The sequence below is a fragment of the Molothrus aeneus genome, chromosome 6 (genome assembly GCF_037042795.1).
Source record: "Molothrus aeneus isolate 106 chromosome 6, BPBGC_Maene_1.0, whole genome shotgun sequence".
Taxonomy (NCBI): Eukaryota; Metazoa; Chordata; class Aves; order Passeriformes; family Icteridae; genus Molothrus; species Molothrus aeneus.
This window is the reverse complement of record NC_089651.1, coordinates 42,786,246-42,810,516: the sequence shown is the minus strand read 5'-3', so window position 1 is coordinate 42,810,516 and position 24,271 is coordinate 42,786,246. Positions and strand designations below refer to the sequence as shown.

Genomic DNA, 24,271 nt, shown 5'->3' with positions numbered 1-24,271 from the left:
CAGGATTATTGACAGGATAGTAAGGAATATAGTAGGTTTAGAAACATGACCTATACTGAAGGAATGATAGAACACAGTTGCTTAGCTTAGTTAAGACTGCAACTGTTTTAAGCTGTAAAAAAGAACAAAAATCAATAGTTTTGATCACATCATTTTTGAAAAATGATGGCATCTAGCAGCTTAGACTGGCAACTTTTCAACCCTGTAGAATATTAATAAATGTGTCTCTTTTATATACTAAAACCAGTTAATGTATTAAAAGTATCACCAACAAGTGTACATCCACAATTATAAATATAATCCTAAGAACACGCATGCAAAATCCTGTATGCCCTAAGGCTAGAGAAATTAAGTAATTTTTATTACTTACTATTAATTAGAATGTCTTGTGCTCTGATTCAAATAAACATATAGGAAAGAAAGTCACTTTTAAATCACTGTATATTGCAGATTTTTTTTCCTGGCTCTTTTTCAGAGACCCCTGCATGTTCCTATTAATTTAAACACAGTAAGGCTTGGCAGGCATTTTTTCCACTGTTACAGGCACTCCCTCTAGCGACAGCCACAGTTTCTTATTTAGTACATATGATCTCAAGCACTGAAAGGCTCAAAATTCCATAATTTTTGTGGTGCTTTCTGAAAAAAATAACATTATTATCTCTGCCAGATTTGATGTGGTTTCTCACTTATCCTTTCACTGCTTATATGGTTTATACACAAATCAGATAAACCAGAACATGTTCTAACAAAGAAGCAATTAAGTCTAATTAGTGTTCCACATGGATCACCAGGTATCAACAGCCACATCTAGGAACATCTGCATGAGGAAATGTTTAAACTGAGAAAAAAAAAATCAGTAAAGAGTAGATTAAAGGACTAGGTGGGTTTTTTCTTCTGACTAATCCACGTGTTTTGCCATACTAGATGCTTGGAAGATATGCCAATTCCTACCTGTTTCTATTTCAGTATTGCAAATAATTTCTGGCCTCTCAGAAAAAAATACATTAGACACACTGCTTTGCCACAGCGTCATTTATCAAGTGTTTGAACAGCTATATGAAATAATTTTATTCTAGGTTCTTGAAGCTTCATGTTTGTATAAAAAAATTGTCTTTATTTCAAGGTAGTTTTGGAGTTTTATGGCCATGGGATATGGAGGAACTCTTGTGCTTTTCCTTACTGTAAGAAAAATCCATGAAAAACTGTGAAAATTGACATACCCAGTAGGCTGCAGGATAAAGAGGAGGTACTGAGGCTGTCAATTCTAAGAGTGCTCAGAGAGAAGAGCAAGATGAAACTATGTCTTGGCCTTAAGCAATTAGTTTAGGTAAGAATGATGAGAGCTGTTTTCAGGCAGTATATTTGACTACAGAAAGAGTTATTGAATCACTGAGTCACAGAATCATTGAGATGGGAAGGGACCCTGGAAGCCATCTGCCCAAGCCCCTGATCAAGCAGGAACACCCAGATCTGGTTGCCCAGAACTGTGCTCAGACGGCTTTTGATTATTCCAAGGATGAAGATCCACAGCTTCTTCAGGCACCCTGTGCCAGTGTTTGGTCACCCTCAAAACTGAAAAGAGTTTCCTGATGATGACACAAAGTCCTGTTCCGTTTGTGCCCATTGCCTCTTGCCCCATCACTGGACACTCTCCCTTCAAGTATTTACACACAATGAGGAGACTCTCCAAGCCTCCTCTTCCCCAGGCTAGACAGCCCAGCTTTCTCAGCTTTTCCTCAATGGAGAAATTAATTATCTTGGTGTCCCTTATCATGTCAGTAGTTACCTCAGCAGCCATGGGTGCATATGGACTTTTGAACTTATGTCTCTCTTTGTATATTTTTTTCCCTCAGGCTTACATTCCCTGCCTCTTCATCTAATGTCAGCTTTCTAGCTATCTTTGATTTCATTCTGCTCTGTCTGCCTCTCTTGCATGGGCATCCAGGCTTAGAAATAACCTCTAGCAAAAATGAATTTGCCCTCATAATTCAGACTTCAGACAGATCTTGCACTTTTCTTTGACTTGGGTCATGGCACATACTTCCTTTAATAAGGAGACCAGCATGTTTAAGAGAAGAGTTTGACTGTTTATTACAACAATCATAAATAAGAAATGGCTTTCAAGCTCACTGACTTAGGTGACAATTCATCTACCACATGGTGCTTCTCCTCTTTTATGCATTTATGATAGCTGTTCATAAAAGAACTCATTTTCTGAGTGCCATGAAAGATGAATCTGTAGGACAGTTATTTATTTTGTGTTGTCTTTTTTTTTTTGATAGCCTTGTGAAAGAAATAGCGAAACAATTTCCTGAAAGCTACGCGAATAATGACTTGTCATGGAGGACAAGTAGCATAGCATGAAATGGTATCCTTGGTGACAAATACAAAATTTCAAAAAAATTGAATTTAAGCTTAAAAAAAGTTACAGTCCTTCTGGATTTTCTACCCTTAAGGTATGTGTCCTCAGACTTAATACACATTTATTTATATATATGCAGTAATGTAATGCCTCAGAATAATCTTTCTTTTTTTCTTTTTAAGGTTTTAGCCAAGATCTGTATTGGTATTATATATTTGTATTAGTCAAGGGGCACAACAGCATTAATCAAGCAGCACTAACCTGAAGTAGAAAGACCATGCTGGCCTCTCTAAATGTAAGCACTGTCATGTTACTGTCTAACACAGCACTTCAGATAAAAGAATGCTGGGATATATGTTTTCAAATTAATCTAATCAAATAAAAGGGTTCTTTTCATATAAAGTTAAACAACTTCTTAATAATTATGTCTATTATAGTGGTTTGTTTTACACAGTTAAATAATTTCTCATCAGCCTCATTCCAAACTGAAGATGTATTGTAGCAATCTTATGCACATATTTAACATCCTTATGACAAAAGTAAACAAACAAACAAACAAACAAATCACAATACTGTTTAGCTTCAAAAAGACAATTCCGAAAATATGACTGTGACAACTGTAGTGGGTACATCAGTATAAACTACTAGGAAGAATAAAATGATTGTGTATGCATGCTCTTTGAAGGCAGAATCAGAACAGCTTTTTTGAAGGACAGATGTTCCTTATATGTTTTGAAAACCTTCTGAAGCTGTCAACAGAATTCTAGATACAGTTTATTTAGATTTTCAATCTGCCTTTAGCACAGTCTTCAGCAAAGGCCCTTAAATTATGCAAAACCATAGAGTAGTAATAAAGTACTTTTTACACACTCAGAAGTAAGCTTCCAGAAACCATTGCTGGGAGGTCGGGAAGGCACACAGGACTATACAAACTGAGGGTCTACAGGCCTGTAAACAGACACCAAAGGAAACAGCCTTCTTACAAATGAGCTCTGATGTGACAAACGTAGATGCCAGAAGAAACTACAGAGGGTTAGACCATAGTATGTAGCCAGGTTCATGTGCTCTCTCTCAATATCCTGCTGTCACTGATGAACACAGCATGCTGGGCCAAATGGACTACCAGGGCAGTGCATTTATCTTTGGCTGGAGTGCTCACCTATAGGTGATCAAATATTCCAGTGACTGTTGGCCTATTGCAAGCTCTGCCCAAGTTTCAGAGGCCCAGGAGACATTCCCTGTAATCGGTCACAACACTCTTTATCCCTTTTCTCTCTTCAAGGCCAGTCAGAGCAGCGGTGTGTAATAACTGGTCGTTTTTACTGCACACAAGGGTAATGGATACAACATTTGGGAGCAGGGAAATGCGTGGCTTAAGGAAACAGGAAGAAGCCAAGAACCAGGAAGGGAGATGCCTCCTTGTAAGGAACAGCTGCTCTCGGTAGCTCAATGCCTTTCCCCACGCAGCCTATCAGCCGTCTGCTCGGGAGCGGAACAGACTCGCCGACTTTACCAGTGCAACAGCTTTTGTTTCTACTTTTCACAGTCATTTAGCTGACACGTTTGTAAACGCCAATATGTATTTTGTAAAAACTCAGCCTTTCACAAAACAACGTTCATAAACACCAGGTCACTTGCGGAACCTCCCACCAGCGCTCTCCGCAGGCCCAGCGGCCTCCCAGCAAGGCGGGACCTGTCCGGCCCTCGCCGCGCTGCCGCCGCAAGGCCTCTCGGGAGTTGAAGTCCCACACTCTGCGTTTTCCATGGCGGGCCAGCGGCTTGTGGACTCGGTGTCCCATGGAGCGCTGCGGGGGGCCCGGCGCCCGGCCCGCGGCCCCGGCAGCTGGCGGCAGGGCGGCTAGTTCAAGTTGCCATAGCGGCGAGGTGAGGCGGGCGGAAGGTGCTCGGGGATGGGGCGGTCTCGCCGCGGAGCGCTGTGCGGTGCGGGCTGGGGATGCGGGAAGGGCCGCGGCCATGGCGGTGTGCGGGAGGTGGCTGTCCGGCTTGGAGCGCCGCGGGCGGGCGCAGATGGCAGCGGCGGCGGGAGGCGCGGGGCGCCTCGGGGCGCTCCGGAGGCCCGGCCGGCGGCGTGCCCGGCGCCGTTCTGGGCTCCTGCCTGGGCCAGAGAACCAGGAGACTCAGAGTTGGAGTCGGGTGTTAGTGAAGTTCCCTGCGGGAGGATTCCCCCGAGGGCATTACTTGCTTATTACAGTGCGAAGGAACCGTTTTCTGTGTTGTGCTGCTGAAGAGTGCTGGGAGCACGGTGTGACAAATTGATAATAAAATGGGGTACTGATCCCTGAAGGCACGATGGTGAAATATCACCATATGGGATCACCTTTCTATCTTCTAGACTCAAATATAAACACTGAAGGAAAGGGCCTTTCAGGTTCATGTTGTTCCTTTCTGAAATGATTATATTTTTTTTTTTCGTCGTGCTCAGTCTTAGCTATAAGGGTTCAACCATTCCTTTAAGACTAAGTTAGTTACCTAGTGATAGATTAGTCTGTGTGGAGCTGAACAAATAAAACACTTGAGGAATAATCAGGTTGAGTATGCTGTTTTTATCTTTTGTTTACTTGAGCTGAAGAGCTTGATGTTGAGCTTGTCAGCTCTACTTCTTACCTGGCAGACTTTTTAAAAAGTCCTCAGTGAAGCTGAAATGCTCTGCTTCCAACAGGAAAGGAAAATACCGAGTATTGATGCTTTTCATCAGTTCAGCAAAGATTATGATCTGCTTGGGTAGAACTAAAAACCAGTAAGAACCAAATGACTCTTACTGTCAAGTAGGTCATATGTGCTGAAATTAGTGTAGCTTTTTGGAAAAAGTGATTAGCTTTTTGTTTGTTTGTTTCAATTGATAGGCAGATGTGCATATGGAACATTTCTACAAATTTCTACTTCTTTGTGATTTTTTAAATCTAAAATGAAACTTGCGCAGTTCCTTTAAAAATGAGGATATTGCCTTATGTGAAATAACTTCTTCACCTTAAAAGTACTTGTGGTTCCTTTTAGGTTGCTCATGAGAACAAAGAGGAATGCTTAACCATAAATAGTAAGTTTTCTTCAGACAAAATGTACTCCTTATCCTGTGCTTTCTTTTATTTTTACTTTGATTACTGAACTTTCTTCTGTGCTTTGGCTAGTATATATCTTAATGGGCCTATTTTTGGACAGCTGAAAATAAAGCCATTAATCTTTCCTGCTGTAAATCTTTATTTCCCTTTTTTCCTCCAGTCTTTTCTTTTCAGTAGTTGGGGCTTTTATGGTTGGGTCTACTTCTTTATTGGGTTTTGTTGATTTTTTTTTAACCAAATTACAGTAAAGCCAATATTATTCCATGTTATTATTTATGCCAGTGTTTTATTTATTTTTCTTTGTCTTTGAAAATATCCCATAATTTCTGTTTCCCAGTGTTTAGTGTTTATTCTTGTTCAGTCTCATTAAGACTTCATTGCAGCTGACTAGAGTGAGGCACTGGAGTAATGAATTCTGATACTGTTGGTAAAAATGTGCTTTAGTGAGGTGAGGTAAGAAGAGGCAAGATGAGGTAAATTCACCAGTTCAGTAAAAGAAGGAATACTGATATACTTGAGCACAGACTGAGCACGTTGATTTGCTGTTCTTTCATGTTTGAAAGGTTTTTATCCAAGTCTGGGGGGGCACAAATTTGCAACCTTTTGAAAATTAAAGACTTGGAAAAACATCAAGTTGCCTCCATATAAAATATAATATAAGATTTGAATCCATCCATGGTTTCTTTTGGAAATTTCAGCTCTCATGGCTAGAAGAATGTCATCTTTACTGTGACTTTTTTTGTTGATTACAAGGGTTTAAGAGTTTTCTAGTCTATTTCTTCTTTCACCAAGTCATTCCATGACCTTAAGGCAAACTGCTGCAGTGTGTAATTTAAGAAAAAAATTTGATCTAACCTACCTTTTGAGGGTTGTTATTTTAATCAGTTACTATGTGATTTTACTATACTAGGCACAGCTGTCTGTAGTTTTTAATAATTTCACCCATCTGATGATTGTTGACCTATTTTCCCTCTATCTTGCTGTCCTTGAGATTCAGCAATCCCCATTCTGAAGACAGCTTAGTGAGTAGTGTGAGATAACAGACCAGGAAGATTGATAAAACATTGATGTATCCACTCTGTGTTTGGGGAGAATAATTTGCTTTGGGCTGTGATTTGATCATGGGTACTGAACATTTGGAAACAGTGAGATTGCATATTTTGATTTAATTTGCTCCTAAGAGGCTCTGCCTTCTGCATCTTGACCCTGCTTCATAGTGTGGACAAAGGTAATAACTGAGGAGCAGTTGGAAGATCTGCTTCAAAAGTACCTCCTGCTGACCCAAACCAGAAAGGCAAATGTCATCTGAGTTTATAAAGTTACTTTGGGAATATTGTGCAAGACTGTTCAGTTACAGACAGGGATTAACACACATTAATTTTTCTGGTCTTCCTGCCTAGGCTTCAAGACACTGATGGCAGATTCATCCAGTGATTCAGACAACTTATTTACGGGTCGGGTTGGAAGGCGGCCTTTGAGAGCATCCCACAGCAGAGCTCAGAACTATGGTGCTGAAGAAGTTACAGAGAAGATCCATACTTTAGCAAGCACTTTGCAGGTTGTTTACAAAATACAGCTTTAAAGTATTTGTAGTGCCTGCATTTCTGTATCACCGGGTCAAATTTTCATTTCTAAAGTTGTGGAGTGTACTGTACAGATGGGAAACATTGCTTTCTGTGCAAACCAAAGATGGTTTGGAAAATAATTCATACTGCTTTTGAGCTGAAAGTGTGTGGCTTGTTGCACTTTTATACAGCTGCTGTTTCAGACAGTAATAGAATGTTAGAAACAATGATGTGTTGGGGAATACTATTTATAAAGTTAGCAAAATGAGTAAGGGCAAATCAGCTTTGTTAGATTCTCACAAAAGGCATGAAATGTTCTAGCAGAAAGTTTCAGACTTGTCTTGGTTGTCTTTGTCCTGTGTAAAATTTCCAGATTTCTGATAAATATGTAAGTGGTCAATTCCTTCGGGAGACAGCTTACATTTCAAATGTTTTCTAGATGTGAAAAAGCACTGTGAGAAGCATTATTTCTAAACTTGTAAGAGAGCAAGAAAAAGTGGAGAGTGCAGAGGGAATATCTGTTTTGCAAATGTGAGGAGACATTTAGCTATCCTGACACCATTAGTGTTGGAGAATTTATTCCCATTCTTCTTTAGTTGACAGTTCTGAATACCTGGAGTGGGTGGGTGTATGTTTTATTACTTATTGTTTGGCTAGCAATTTTGTTTTCCTTTTAATATATGAGAAGAGAAAAATCAATATAGAATGGTAAATTTAAAATTCAGAACTTCTTATCTGGAAAATAAACATCAATCTAGGAAATAATATAATAAGAAGAATACAGTCTGGCTGCTTTTTAAAAGGGATTCTTTGGTATTCTGCTTCTGTCAAACCTCTTTCTAGCTGCTCTTCTGAAATTCTGATTTTAAACTACTTGCTTTTTGTGGACTGCTTTTCAGCAGATTTTCCATCTGATCCAGGTGTTTATCTAGCCAGAAAATACTCATGCAGTGACCTTACCTAGTGTGTTCACCTTCAAAAACTTGTTATTTCTCAGATTAACTATTCTGTTCTACAAGCAGGTAATGTTAAGATTGTTGGATTAAAAAGTTTTTTCTAGAGAATGGCTGAAACTTAAAAAAACTTTTTATTTGATGGTGAGGCCTTATTGTTGTACTGAAATTACAGAATTTGGTTGTTTTTTTTTCTTCTTCACTTTCCTCCCTTTAGCCATCCCTTCAGATTCTGATTACTTGAATAGGATTTTGAATGCTTAGACCCTTTAGAAAGCATTTGTGTTTCAATTAAATCTTGGAAATCAATAAGAATAAAGACAACAGTAATGTTTAATTAGAGGAGGTTTCTGTTTTGACTTTTTATCTAAAACTTTTTTATTTAAGGATACCAACAGAAATCTAAGACACGTTGACCATTTGCTAGGACAATACAGAGAATACAACAAGGAACAAACCAAAGCAATAACAACTGTGAGCAACTTTCAATTTATCTTTACTTTTTTGGTCTTTTCCATTACTAGAATTCATAGCTTGGTATTGGTAAAAAAAACTTGGTATCAATGGACAGTATAAGGAGTTAAGTAGCTGTGAACAGAATCTTTTAATATTTATTTGAGCAAGCTAAATCATAATATAGTAATATGTTGTGTAATGAAATTCTGACAGGTTTTGTAGGCTCCTTACTTCTCTGGTTTATAAACACCCAGTAGATTATGTTATAGTACTATGCAAAGTACAAGATGTGTAGCTGAACTAGAATATTAGGGAACAGGTTTCTTTTGCAGGAAGAAGTGGTAAGATAAAAGCTGAATTACAGCAGGGAATGAGATTGTGATCATACTGGTGTAGCTTTTTTTCCTGTCACTCACCAACAGTTCTGGATCTGTTGACCAGCTTGCTCTAAATTGCAGAAAGGATGAAAATTCTAAAATTAGTCTTCTCATTTTAGAAACTCAAAACTCAAACTTCTACAAACTTGAAAACAGGTGTCTTAGAGAAAACGAAACAAATTAGTGCTGCTAGGGCAAGAGAGGTTTACAATTTGGTTACAAACAAGCTGCAGCAGGTGCTGCCTTAAAACAGATACATATGAAATGAATATTTTACATGTGACGTTAGAGAGAGTGAAGAAGCAAATGTGTAGAGAAGAGAGCTTGTTTTCTTCAGAGAAAGAGATCCAACACCCTATAATTCTGCAGGAGTAAAGCATCAATTTAACCATTGTATACAAGCTTCTCTTAGAAAAAGGAGAACCTTTAGAAACTGATATTTTGTGGATTGTCAAATGAAGGTGTAACAAGGCAAGTGGCTAAGAACCAAAGTTAACAAATGCAATTGTAAGAAAAACGAGATGTAAGTTTGAAAAATGAAGAACTAATTTTTGAATATAGCTAGTTCTGTACTCCTAAATTGGGAATGGCTTCCTTTTCCTGGAAGTAAAACTTCTAAAAATAGAGGTTTCTGTAAAGCTGCTTAGGGAAATTTGATAGCCTTGTAAAATTCATTCCAGGTAGGGCTGGTGGAAGAATTCCAGTAAAAAATAATTTCTTGGAAGTTATTTTATGAATTTTGCAGAACTGTTAATGAGCATTGCTGGCAAATAGGTCTTATTTTGGCTGTAGGAGATAAACTTTTAAGTTTTCATGGTGGTGCACCATGTGGTGCACCACTGTTTTAAGAAACTTGATATTTGAAGCTGCCAGTGTTGGAAGCATGTTTTGCTATAATTACAGGAATGTGATATATGAGATATTGAAGAAAAGCTGTTATTAATTCATAGCTGTACTTGGCTTAAAAATAGCTTTTATTCTCTTAATGACTTTTAAATAAATAATATTTTCCATGCTTTTTATAAAACAAGTCTGTGTTCATATTTCAATAAATTATTACTTTTCTACAGTTAAAAGAAACACTGGAGCAATCTATAGGTCAATTGAGGAGCCAGCGACTAACACGAAGCTCTGGAATGAGAAGTGCATCTCTCTCAAGCTTATATCCCAGTGACCTGGATGGAGAAGGAACATCAGGTAAAATACTTAAAGGGCTTGAATACTCAAGTTTGAGTTATGTCATATAGCTGTGTTATGCAAAGAGGAAATCAAGAAAAATGTGTAGAGGTGGTCTTATGTAAATTTGTCATTGATTACTTCAAAGAAACTGAGTTTAGAAATTTGGGAAACCTGCATTAAGGTATGCAGTTGTTTATGTGGTAAATTTTTCCAGCTTTGTGTTTCTGTTAGTATTTTCTGCTGATATCCCAGGAGATCTAAATGAAATGTTGATTCTTTCAGCTGAGGAAATTAATTTTCCACTGCATGACTTGTAGGTACATACAAGTTAAAACTAAATCCAAAAGGTATTGCAGCTTCTGAAGCTTGCTTCACAGAAAAAAGGGAATTTACATTTTAAATGCATGAGATTATGGATGTTTGGAAACAGTGGAAAATAAAAAACCAGAAATTATTTATGACACACAAAAGAGTAGGTTTTTTTCCTTGTATGTCTCACAAAATTCATTATAGCTTGGGAAGAGGTATGTTTGGGAGGAGTATTCCTTTGAGAGGTAGTATTTAATGTATTTTAGTAAAAAGCTCTAAACATTTAATTCCTATGTAAAAGCTGTGAAATATGGTAGTTTGAAGCTCTGATAGATTCATGTGGAGGAAAAAGTGGTTGGTTGGGCAGATAAAATTTGAGGAAAAACTACTCCTTGGAGAAAGAATTCCTCTTTCTGGAATACCTGTATGTCATGGGTAAGATATGTTTAAAGTGAAGAAGAATCCTGGGAGGAGCTAAGAGTCATATGCATGATATGTAATTCAGTAGCTGTTATGTCTGTAAGGTGACCTAGAAGGATATTGTCAAGAAGAAATAAACCTTTTTTGTGAAGCAAAATGAAAAATTTCCCATACAAAATTTTGTTTTCCTGCTTTTTTTTTTTTTTTGTATCATATCTCCTGCAGGCAACCACCACTTCCTGCCCACTTCTCCTCTCAGGGATTACGGAGTCTCACAGGGCAATAAACACCGAAGGTCTCGATCTGCAAGTGTTCAGTTTGTCAGTGAGGCAGACAATGTGGAGCAGGTACAGAGCACTCATGGGAGCTGCTGTTCCAAACAGGCAGTATGTTTGCTCTTTGAGAGTCCAAGAGTCTCAAAGACTCTTTGCTTTTACATTAAATGAGGTGATTCTGAAGATGCAGCTAAGAATGCCTCACTTATAATTTGTGCTTTCAATGTTACCTGCTTTTTTCATTCGGCAGTCACCTCTTGTAGCTCTCATGAAGTTTCATGCAAATCATTATAGAGAAAAAGGTGCAGATGGTAGTGATATCAAAAGTAAAATATGAAAATAATCTCCCTACTTTTTAGGCTGTCTAATGACAAAGAAAAATAATCTCTGAATAGCCTGTTTAGTCTGGAGAGGACTGAGAGGGGATCTCAGTAATGCATATTAATGTCTCTAACATGGGTGTCAAGAGGAGGGTGCCAGACTGTTCAGTGGTGCCCAGTCACAGGACAGGGAGCAATGGCCATAAACTAAAACACAAGAATTCTACCTCAGTGTAAGGAAGAGCTTTACAGTGAGTATGGCAGAACACTGGCACAGGCTGCCCAGGGAGGTTATGGAGTCTTCCCTGTCAGAACCCACCTGACAAGTTCCTGTGTCACCTTTTCTAGGTGACCCTCCCTTGGCAGGGTGTCACAATTGAATCAGGAATGGATGAATGAGTGACACACTCTAGATCTCTTCAGGAGGCTAATAATTTTATTAGGAACCCATTCCTTTTTATACACTGTTCAGACACAGGTGGACCTGATTGCTCCTTTAATCAACACACCTCACATGATTGGCTAATTAAGGATACACCCTTTGGTAAACATCTTATGGGAAAACAACTGTTCAAAACACCAGCTGCAAGATTGTTTTAATTCTTTCTCTCAGTCTTCTCAAAACTCCCCAGAACAATTCTTGGGATTTTCTCTCTCTGACGAGGTTGTCAGTATCCACAGCAGGGGGCTTGACTGGGATGACCTTCAGAGGTCCCTTCCAGCCAGTTAACATTCACCTTTGTGCTGAAGTTCAGTGAGGCTGTGAAGGGGATGATTCTGCTTTAGTTAATGGTATAGGGTCTTAGTGCTTTTGCTTTTAGTTCAGTGTAGCTTGACTTGATTTTGAACCAGGTAGTTCTTAGTTCTTGGTCTGACCTGTGAGTGGGATAATTTGAGCCTGTATTTCAGGGAGATGATGGGAGGAGAAGATGTGTGTGTCACAGGTAATTTTCATATCCCTTAACCTGTATCTGCTTGCAGACTTCAGAAAAAGTAAATTAATTACCTTAATGGATAAGATTATAGTATTTCTGTTATCCTACAGGTAGAGAGGAGATTTCACTACCTGTTTTTGTTTCTTCAGACAGGGTGGCTAGACTTGCTTGAGTGAATCTGTGTAGATTAATATTAAAGAAGCTGATTGTAAGGTATTCATATTGACTTTATTAAATCAGTCTCAGCTTCCATATAAGTTTAAACTTAACTGCAACAACTTTTCTCAGCTGACTTTTTGGGAAACGATAGAAATTTTAGACTTTTATTTAACCCTGTTTCATTGTCTTTTCAATTTAGTTCTCCCCCCATTCCTTCCTCTCCCAAGGTAAGTGTAGAAAATAATCCTTGGAAGGAAATAAAATTATATGGAAATCATTCCTCCCAACCATCCAAAATCCTTAGGACTATTTTAGATTATTTCTAGATATTCTATAAATAACACTGGAAATTTTATTCAAGGGAGTTCCTGCAATGCATACAGAGTTCTTCATATTAAGTAACTATGTAGGCAAATAGCATTTTTTTCTGGTTTTGAGGATAATTGCTGGTTTATTCCTTATTCTTGCTTTTCAGTGGGTGAATGTGGCCTTTTCATTTTTATTAACTATTTTGTAAGAAGAGTATAGTGCTTTGAGGAATGATGAACTAGAAGTAGCCATTGATCATGATAATAGGTGGAAGTTACACCAGAGATAAAGCTGTACTGCTTAAGTAAAGTTGTGGCTTTTTCTTTTTTCTGCAGCTACTGTCTCTTTATTCTCATTCTGACTTTTTCTGGCTGAAGTAATTTTTCAGCCAAATGGTCTTTTAACACATTTAAGTCCCTCTCCTCCTTAGCACATACATTTTGAAAATACAACATGTTATTTCAAAGTCTCTCAGGTCAGGTGGGAATTTATGGTTAATCACACAGGGGAGGTAGTAGTGTCTATGTCTGAATGTTGAATGCAGTCAGCTTGGTTGTGGAAGATCCAGGTTTAAATCTAGGACACAGAACAAAGGAATATTATAAATTAGGGTTTTTCATAACTATAATCCTGGCCATGGAATTATTGACAGCAATAGGTTGCATTAGGATGGATTAACTGTCACTTTTGTCCCAAGAAGAATGAATGACCTATTCATTTTTTTATTTGCTCCCTAAAACTTTGATAATAAATTAGGAGCCTGCTGAATGGGGAAAATGGGAGGTTTTTCAGAAAAAAAAATCCTTTTTCAGAAAGTACTTTTAAGAAAGTAGATGTGTGGTTTTGTTTTTTGTTTTTTTTTTTTTTTCCAAGGTCTGAAAAAAGAGTATGTAAAGTCTTGGGCAAGGTAAAATACCTATTCTTGGTAGTTCCTGAATACATTATACTGTTCTACTTGTTTCATTTCAAGTTCCTATGTAATCTATTTATAGTAGCATATCTAGCTGGGCAGAACTTTGTTTTACCAATACTAGTATCTATTAACATGAAATATGTCTCTCCTGAACATTATTTGTTCAGATATTTCAATTTGCTTTGCATTAAGTTGAAGAGGTGGTATAGTGTCTAAGCTCTGAACCACAGAAAAAAAACGTAGTTAGGAAACTTGGTTTAGCAAATAAAGTACTGAAAGTTAAACTACAGTGAGCAAGTATTGTGAAGGGTGAATTGAAATAGAAGTGCATTAGCTTCATCCAGTCATCCAGGCTCAACTACAGTTCATGGAGTTTTATTATTTTTTAGATTATTTTTATCTGCTTTATTTTAAAAAAGCGTGTATACATGTAGATATGTATTTTTGGAATATCACAGAAAAATGGGTTCCTAAGCCTTGGAATAATTAGTGTGCTTGCATTTACAGCTGCATTCTTTCCACCAGTCTCTTCGGGATCTCAGCAGTGAACAAGTTCGCCTGGGAGATGACATCAGTCGCGAGCTTTCAAGAAGAAATCGGTACAAACAGAATAAAACTCCATGGGGAGAACAGTGTGGAAAAAAAATCTTAAACTCTTTTATTTCAGAAAATAATTCTGGGGAGAATGAGTGGTTGTGCAACATGTAGATGAAAGCGGGATTATGAATTGCTTGTTTTATGTCATCTTCTGCAGTATTTATAAATGTTAATAACACCTACTGATTCCAATTTGTATAATATATGGGCCTTTCTTCAGCTTTTTCAAATATATGCACAAAAATGACAAGGTCTAGGGAATTTCTTTTATTATAGCTTTGCTTGTAGTTTGTTCTTGTTACTGAGTCCCTTCAGGGCAAGCTCTCTTGCAGGCCATAACGTATATACTTCCTCAGCATGTGGTGCTTTGTTCAACAGCAATAACAGGAGTTAGACTGTTAATTCCTAGTTCAAAAGGACTGTGTAGATGTGTCCATAATTTTTTACTTGTTGACCTGATACCTGGCTGATACTTAGATGCTCTGTTTCTTCACTTGAGAAATGGGAATGCTTTTTATCATGAATTTTCCACTTGAGGCTTGTTTCTCATTATGCTATAAAGTATTATGAATAGGCTGTAGAACAAATTGAGGTAGCAAAAAATTTTTGGGGGGGTTGTTGCTGCTTAAAATTATCATGGGTACTACTTAGCTTCTGCACTGTAGAATATTGTCTTATTTACATTTTTCTGCAAAGGACTGATGCTGAATTAAGAAAGACTCTAGAAGAATTGTCTGAAAAGCTCACTGAGTCCCAAAGACAAGAAACGGTGAGTGTGACTAACATGAAAAGGATTATTTAAATCTGGTATTCTAAACAAGATGTGGGCTTCTAGTTTAAAGTATCTGTTGGTAATTGGTATGGCATACTGATATGTATATCTGAACATGATCTTATTTGGGCTGCTATAGGTTGTTGAAATGTTACCCTTTGATAATGAAATCAGCAAGACAAGTTTTATCTTTCAGTGCTTGTTTTAAGTACAAGTGTTTTACGGGTGCGTGTATTGTGAATTTTTCTGTTTCAAAATTCACAGCCTTGGAGAAAGGTGCTTTTTAACTTTGAACATTGGTTTGAATGCTTATAATTGTTGAAGGTACCTTTGGAAACATACAAGCTTTCCCATGTTAGGATGATAAATACTATTGTTTCTTCTTCCTCCATCCCTCCTTCCCTGTTCTTTTCAGTCCTTATCATCTGTGTAGCAAAATGAAAGGAGTCTCTTTGGGCTGTACTCTTTTCTAAAGGCTTCCTGACAAAATGTAGCAAAGGAGGCAGGACAGCCATGACAGTCTTTTTTGCCTCCTGTATCTGCTGGAAGCAGATTAACTGCACTCTATATTACTTAAATCTGAGAGAGAACTGCTATTGAGATCGAAATCAAACAGCATATTGCTGTAGGAACAAGAGAAGTTGAGAATCACCCCAATAATTAGTAGGTGAGAATCCTGTAGGTAGCTCTTGATGCATAAGACTTGAGTGTATGCTTTATGTAAGCATTTACTGTGATACTAGTAGCAAAGCTGACTTTTCAGAGCAGGTGTTATACGTGCATATTTTCCTGTAAGTAATTCATCTTGCTCTAAAATTGCATGAATTGGTACTAAATGCCAAGGGCTGTAGTGATGTGTTTGTCACTGATAACAATATTGTTGGCATGGACCGCTTGTTGGTACCAGCAGACTTAATAATCCTTGTGTAAATTCAAGTTTCTAGATTAATTTGGAGATTGATTCAAGAGACACTGTCTGTACCAGTTATGGTCTTGATAGGGTCCATCAGGGAAAGAAGACTTGCCTTGACAGCCTTTGTAGAAAAATATCGTGGGATTGTCTTTGTTAGAATGTTAATTTTGATTTCTCCTAGTAGCCTGGTAGGATAAAGTAAGTTTATCTAATAAAGAATTCTTGATACTTGGAAAATGCTGTGTTTTTCTTGTAGCAGACTTCTCAGTATACTTACTTTTTTCTCTTCCATGTACCAGGAATTAGCAAACTCAGTTTTAACCAAGGTGGTTCTCAAGAAAATAGCTGCTACAGCTGGCTACATTACAACTGTTCAGTGCCATTGCATGAGAGAAACAAATGTTCCTCAATCCTCTGGAATGGAGGCATCCCCTGTCTGTTCATTAATGAAAGAAATAACTAGCTCTTTGACCTCCTACACTACTCAGTGCAATACAACAAGTAGGGTTTCAAGATATGAAATTGAAAGTTACAACTTTTCACCTGAGAGAAGTAAAAAATGAGAGAGGTGAGGTATAACAAGGAAGTCTTCTGTAGAATGTTAATGGTAAGGGCAATATCAGAAGAGTAAGTCTCTTAATTGGGAGGGAACATTATAATGCAATAAAGCTATGAAAACTGAAATATTTACTGATATTCTTTTAGTGAATACACAAATGCTGCAGTAAGCTGCAATGGGATGATTTTTATGTGTAGGACTAGTAAGAATTCACCTGGAATATTCTGCTCATTGATGATTACTGATTTTATGAAGAACATCATAAAGCCAGATGGAAAGAAGACTGGAAAGAGGAGGGGGGGAAAAAAGAAAAAGGGGAAAAATAAAAAAGGCCACTAATTCAAAGACTTCAAAAAGATAGAAGAATAGCTGTGGTTCAGTTTGCAGAAGAAACAGGTCATTAGGAAGGATCTAGACATGTATGATAAATGCCCAAAAAGTGGAAGTTTACTGTACAATATGACAGTCATCTAACGATAATTTTGTATAATACAAGTCTAATCACCTGTGAGGTAGGAGCTTCTTCGTCTGGATGTGATCTGTCTGCTTTCTGTACTGAGAAATAATACCTCTGTGGATTTCTTTTTTGAGACTTGTCCAGTGTTTATTATAATTTGCATATCTTTATGATCTTGTCTTATAGCAAGGGGTTCTCAAAATAGATTATATATTATGTGAGGAGCTGCCACTTTTTTGGTGATGTGGTTTGTTGGGGTTTTTTGGTTATTTTGTGTATATGTGTTTTGGTTGATGTGTTTTGTCTTGGGTTTTTTTGTTTGTTGTTGTAGGGTGTTTATTTGTTTGGGTTTTAAATCTAATTTTTCATCCCTAATTTTAACTTGGGAGGTTGTTCAGTTTCTTCAGAGTCTTTTCAGTGTGTTACTTTTCGGGCCAAAAAATTCTGACTTAATGCACTATTGTGTCCAGCCAATTCCCCACCGCTTAAAAAGCCTACTGGTAGCAACATTGTGCACTGCTGCTTTGCCAGGGCTCTCCAATCCTAGGTGTGGATCCCTTGCCCTTGTTCAAAGCCTACTGATCTCCTATTACCTGATGAGGCTGGCAGAATCAGTGAGATGAGGTAAATGCAAAAAAGGGGAATTTAGTATGGATATTGAAAATAAAAATAACTCTCATGGTATGCATAGCAAAGCATGCATGAGATTATAGTGCATGTAGAAACTAGGGTCTGTTATTGTACATATTTGACATCCTTTAGCATGTGTATGCATTTAGGAATTTTTCTAATGAGATTGCTTAATTCAGAATTGGTTGTCATTGGTGAAAGTGAGTTGGGTAAGACAAAATACCTTTTTTCTCAAAACTTCCTTGTGCAAAGTTGTTTGGGAACTTTTATCCTTAATGCCTTTAGGCTTGGGAGTGTTTATCACCTCAAGCATTGCCATCCTTGTATTTATATTCTGCTGTATGATTCTTGGCAATAAATTGTCAACTTGAAATCTTGATAATTTCACAGGATGAGCTCATGGTAGAAACATTCTTTTCAGTTCAGTGTCCTTAAGTCCTTTATTTTTTAGAGACATATATCTAAATTCTTACAGTTTGGTATATTTGGTCCTGTTTGAAAATTGCCTGTATGTAGATGTGTGATGATAAAGGTCTAAGTCACTACAGTTCTTCTGAGTCACTAGTTCAGGATTTATTTTTATAAGGGTTTATGATTCTTAGAGCCTTTTCGATGCTGCATTTGAGTACTTTAGGATTCATACATCACAATCAAAGCACAATATTTTATGTCTATAGAGAGCTTTTCCATGCCAATATAAAAAACAGATGACATTGAAGGTGGTGACTCAGGCATAGTTGGATGCCTGTTTCAAGTCAAGCACTCTTCATGGCCTTGTACTTGAGAATTTATGTGCAGTTTTGCTAAAAAGCCTTTCTGGTTCTGCGACTCTGTATCAGAATCTCTTTTTTACCTAGACATTTTGTGAGATTCCTTTGTTCTTGAAAAGGGTTTGGATGATTGCTAGACAGGCATATAAGCAATTGAAAGAACATTTACATACTTTATGGTTATATAAGATAGCTCTCTTGGATATTTTCTTGCCATTGCTTGGATAGATGCACATCTCAAATAGCACAAGATGCTGATCTTTATACATAAAAAGCAACTTCATCAGAGCACAGTTTAGTTAAAATTAAGTAGATGCTTGATTGAGATGGTGCTGTTATAAAATGATGGTAGACTGTCTCTGGAAGAAGACAACAATGTCAAGTGAAATGGGTCTTACATGGAGTTACTGTGGTTATGATAGCTCAGAGAGCCAGGATTGGCTCCTCAGATAATGAACTGTTCCTCAGAAGATCTGGAATAAGGAATTTTGGTGCTGCACTGGTGACTTTTAAAAGAAACATATATTATCATTTGCCATTAGGGAAAAGTTTAACAATATTTCATGAAGGAAAAGTTTAACAATATTTAAAGTTGTATCTCTGAAAAAAGTTTGGTCTTTTGTGATTTTAATACTCCTGTTTCAAGCATGCATTGATGATAAAATGGGTCGTAGCAAGAACAGCAGCAAAAATCTGTTGAAATAGATTTCTATTAGCAGGACTTTTGCACTAGAAATAACAGTGGAAAGCTGAAAAACAGGTCAGAAATTCAATAAGTAGGATGGTGCTTTTTGTACAGTAAGCATCCAGCATCTTCCATGAGATTATATTTAACTGCATGACTTAAATGTCACCCTAGTTTTTCCAAGGACATTCTGTTCTTTGTGTTTAATTGTGGGGGAGGGGAGGAGCTTTTTGATAGCAGCAAAATATATGAAAGCAGATTAAGCTACCTGAACGCTGTAGTGGAGACACAGCTCTAGTATCATCATTATTATTCAGATAGTCTGCTGCTAAAAGTGCATGCTTGAAATCCCATTCTAATATGTTCTGAATGCAGTAATTCAGTGCTAGTATTTCATGTCATTGTGTAGAGCCTCTATAATCTTTGTACTGTCCTTTGGTAAAGCACTTCTCTACACTAAGCACTAAGATTTTTGATAACATTTAGAGGTCAAGATACATCGTTTCATGGTAGAGGTGTTGTTCTGAGTTAGGGTCATTTGGGCCAAAGGAAGACAAGTATGTTTTTAAGTTTACTCTGCAAGTACTACTTAATAAATTACTGTTTCTCATTTTTTTTTAATCCCTACTGTTGTATGCCACAGGCTCTGTGACAATCTTAGGAAAGTCAGAGAGGCTACAAAAACATGGAACATAATTCTCGTGGCACATTAAAGCCTTGCTGAAGTGCAAAGGTGTTACCAATACCATACCAATATACAAAGTATGGGAAACAAATAGGAGTTATAAGTAGCATCAAAATGTTTTGTGGTTTGTGTTGGTTGTGGGGTTTTAAATTTTTTTTTTCGTTAAAGAGGATTATGTCTGTAGCTGAAATTTCCATGACAAATATGATATATAATCCATCTTTTCTAGTACCTTGTTAGAAATAATGCAACAATTGTATCCTGGAGTGAGTTGAAGGAAGTCAGAGGCAAGGCAAATCACCTCATAAAGTTACTTTCTTAGTTGTTCTGAGTGAGTGATAATTTGTAATGAAATCCGAACTTCGCAGGAATCTAAAGCCTGTCTACTGCTGCCCTCTGTCATGTTATCTGCTGTGCATGCTACACCCATGACAGTGAAAAAGTTACTGAACCCTCCTTTGCAATGTCATCTTTGGGGGTGATGTTACTTTTGAATCTTCTGTCAAGTCAAAATTGTATGTTTTTTTTCTTAATAGTGCACTATAATTATTGCTCTAAATCAGTGCTTAATAGCACTAAAGCTATTAAAAAAGTGCTTCATTGAAAAAGGTGCATGAGGAGCTGAGAAAGCTTCTGTCTTCAGAAGCACATAGTCAAAACTTTTTCAAAAAATGTTAAAACATTGCTGTTTAATTTCTTTATGTTAGATATGTATGGGGAAAAAGATGACAGCTTATTTCCTTGGTTTCAGCAAAGCTGTAACAAGTTTAATGACTGTTATTTTCTGTTCCTACTACATAGTATCATTGTTTCTGTTAGGTGGAGTATTTTATGAATTCTGAAGTAATGCTAAGCAATGCTTGTCAAAGCAAACATTGTGATGTGGTCTTTTTCTTTTTTTATACATTAGGTTTTAGTAAGCAATTTTTCTGGATTACAGCTGCAGAGCTTTCATAGCTTCATGAAAAAGTGTGGTTTGATGCAGTACCTGGCATCTCCTGATGATTTTAGGAAAAAAAAATGCAATATTCCAGACTGTAAGCTGACTGTTCATCTGGCTGCACAAACAAGAAGTGTTTTCTGAGAGATGTATTCTGTTGTAAAGAAAGTGTTTTGTTCATTAAGCCTTGTGAAGCCCAGATTATAAGTGTAGCCTTGATTGTGTTTCTGTTACTACATAAGTTGTGTTGCTTGTGGCAAAATTTTCTATGCGTGCATATGCCTAGTGCTAGTAGAAGTGTGCTTAACAGAGAAAGATGAAAACTTTTCACCTCTACATACATCAAAAGCTAATAGTTGAATGGTGTTTTATTTTTTCCTCTTTTTATTTATTTCTCTTTCTGTCTAATTATAATTTGGTAATGGATATATTGCTTTCTAGTGTTTTAAAATAATTAGTTTTACAGTAGGGAGGAAATGATACATAAATGTTTTTCTTACTAATCTTTAACAAAACAAATTTAATTTGCTGCCTCAAGAGGGTGCTGTCTGCTAGCAGCTTGAATTGCAAAAGTGAAGTAATTCACGTCTGCAATTCACTAGGTGTTCTAGTCTGGTTGAGTTTTTATGTTCATAATCCAAGTTGCTTTAATAAACACCTGTTGTTGTTTGTATTAGTTTCTACATGGATTCACAAAATACTGGGAAAAAAGCATAAAGTGATGTAATTATTTTGTGTTTTTACACTCATTTTCATGTATTTAGTTCTTGTTTACTACTTTCTACTCACAGATTTTGGATCATGAAAGAGGCAAACATTGGTCTGTTTTGCAGAAAAACAGAAACCTCTGTACTTCCAGAGGTTAATCAGGCTTGTGACAGAGAAGCTAAGACTTCTGTATTGCAGCTTCACATTAGGCTGCTCTAACCTTGATAATGAGATATTCAACCCTTGAGTAGAGCCACCACTGTAGAGATAAATATGCGTACACATAACAGAGAATAGCCAGCAAGATAACAGTTTGGTTCCCTGCCTGAGTACTTCTGGAGTACTGACTGCTATAACTAGTTATTTTCTCTACCATTCTAAATCTCCTTTAATAAAATACAAATGATGTTCTCTTTTTCATTTTGCCCCATAATCTGCTTACATTTTTGCCCTTGATATTTTCAGAAATATTAAAAGGCACACTAATTTTCTACAGCATGAGTTTTTTCCTTTTGAAGGTATCAGAACGAGTAGAGAGGAGACTTCAGGAGATAGAAGAAGAAATGCGTGCTGAAAGACAGCTTGTAGAAAGGCGCCAGGACCAGCTGGGCCATGTGTCTCTTCAATTACAGGAGGTATGAAATGAAAGCTTCCCTTGAATTTAGGATTTAGTTAGGAATGTGTTGCATTTGTAAACCTGTACCTGTCAAATTGGCAGAAGTACTCATATCTTGGGCACATGTTTTAACTCAGTCCAGCTCATATTGTTTTGATCAGATAATACTAAGAACAGTCTCTGTCCTTCATTAAATTGTCTTGACAATATTTAGACCTTTTTGGTAACTGCCACAAATCTTCTAACAGCCTACCCCCCTATGCCCTTCCTGAAAACCTAAGCAAACAAATGCAAGTCATTAGCTGGGTTTTTTCAATCAAAAGGTTTTATTTTCTAAAAGGTAAACTTTGCTTGCTCATGCAAATGAACACTTTAATTTAGTTCAACAAGCAATCTAAAGCGCTGTAGTGGCCAGACAACTTTTCACTGCTTTCAGTTTTATTCAACAATACCTGATGAAATAAAAAATACTGTTTAGGAGACAAATAGAAATGTTTAGAATATAAGTAAAAATTTGAGATAGCTATTAGCTTTTTTCTTTCTTGTTTTAGAAAACATATGAAAAATACTTATTTTTTTGATTTTACTTCTGTTTGGAAAAATCTGTGTCTTAACATAGTGTGACTTTTTATTTCACTCCACTTAAGATTTGCAATGTTATCTCTATCTGTGCAATAGGATACTATAATTGAGAAGAAATATGCAATTCCTTGTTTTTTACTCTTAGTGTTTGCAACATAGCTTTTTGGAAGGCTTGATACTGTGCAGCGATACTGAGGAACCTTGCTCATGCTACATATTTCATGTAAAGCTAGAGACTGTTCATGACTGTCATATTTTAGAAGACGATATGCTTTTTTTTTTAAAATATAGATAAAAGGTAACATTTATCAAAAGGCTTGGAATCCTTCTGCCAGTATTTCAGAAAGACTTATTGTTTCATTTTCTTTCCACTTCGTGCCCTACTGGGTGAAAAGAACTAGAGTACTAAATTTCAGTTTTCATCGCTCTTTAATATGCCTATGTCATCTTCTAGATTCTTCAGTTGTGTCTTCAGGCTGGGGAAGGGATGCCTAATGCATTGGTGTGATTGGATAGTGTTATCTGGAGAATGGAACATTGTTATTTTATCCTTTTAAAGGGATGATGTCTTATATTCTCTAAAGATACATTGACGCTGCCATAGTTTCCTTAGAAAGAAAACTTGAACTCAAGTGAATGGGTTCAAATGTAGTTCAAAGAATTTTCATATGATCTTCCATAGATTATATGAATGATCATAGTCTAAGTGATCATGAGCCCTCCAGGCTGGGTGCCTTTTATTCTTGGTAGCTCATCATTTGAATTTCATGCAAAAAGAAATACTAAGTACATTCTGGACCTTCTATTCCCCTAAGATGTCCAGCTGTGAATTAAGATGGTTTATTAGTTTCTTCTGTAAATTCTACTTCACTTTTGCAAGTTATTTTTCCTGAGGAGCTCCTTTTTAAAATACAGTTTAAGTTGCTGTATTTTAGAAAAAATGTACTTGAACTGCTTTGTGTACTTTTGCATAGTCTAGTAAGAATAAAGTAAATAAATATTTTGCTACAATTATTTGGATGAAACATGTTTCTCAATAATTTTGAGCTTGTTATTGTGTTACTCTGTTTCTCATCCTTTGTAATTCGAATAGTGAGTTAGATAGACTCTAAACTCTGACAGTGGCCTCAGTCTTGCAGTAATCATTGCACAGACATAATGTTCTGTTGAAGTCTACTTTGTTTACATTAATTTCTCCAAGATGCTTCCCAAGTAACATAACTGGAAAGGAGTGTAGTGTTTGGACTGAGTTTTGAAATCCTGTTGTTAATATGGCCTGAATGATTTACAGAGAAATACTACTTAAAGCATTTGTGGCTGTTGAGTGATATAATTTTTTCATTTGTTTGCCTATTACAGATTTCAAATGAAATAGAATTTTACTTTTTCATGTGATCAGTAGTTGCTCTAATTAAGACATTGTGTGACATTTGTGAGAATTAAATGCTATTTTTTTCAGTGAAGTGCAGTGCCTGTAACTGACCACTACTTGTCAGTGTTTTACCGTCTTAAGAGAATCACCTTCCTAAACTGCAATTATTATTAAATTATATATTTACAGGATCTAACACAACATGATACATTTATTTTGGTCTTTCTCTGTCTTTTTGGCCTTTGTCTGTCTTTTCTCTCAGTTTTTTGTATAATGTGCAAAATTCTTATTTGCATTGTAGTATTACATATTACTATAATCATAGACTGATTATGAACCAGGAAGATGTATACATGTATACTGGCCATTAAGAAAG

The 24,271-nt window shown here is 36.8% G+C and overlaps 1 protein-coding gene across 1 annotated transcript in view; it reads left to right on the top strand.

Moving 5' to 3' along the window:
- Nucleotides 1-5,381: 5,381 nt before the first annotated feature.
- CEP128 (centrosomal protein 128) overlaps nucleotides 5,382-24,271 on the top strand; it is a 95,023-nt gene continuing 76,133 nt past the window's right edge. Inside the window, exons 1-8 of the mRNA XM_066552710.1 lie at nucleotides 5,382-5,417; nucleotides 6,840-6,997; nucleotides 8,345-8,431; nucleotides 9,861-9,987; nucleotides 10,924-11,045; nucleotides 14,117-14,208; nucleotides 14,903-14,975; nucleotides 21,844-21,960. Of these exons, the coding sequence (XP_066408807.1) occupies nucleotides 6,854-6,997; nucleotides 8,345-8,431; nucleotides 9,861-9,987; nucleotides 10,924-11,045; nucleotides 14,117-14,208; nucleotides 14,903-14,975; nucleotides 21,844-21,960 (762 nt within the window). The 5' untranslated portion in view covers nucleotides 5,382-5,417; nucleotides 6,840-6,853. The remainder of the gene's footprint in view (nucleotides 5,418-6,839; nucleotides 6,998-8,344; nucleotides 8,432-9,860; nucleotides 9,988-10,923; nucleotides 11,046-14,116; nucleotides 14,209-14,902; nucleotides 14,976-21,843; nucleotides 21,961-24,271) is intronic.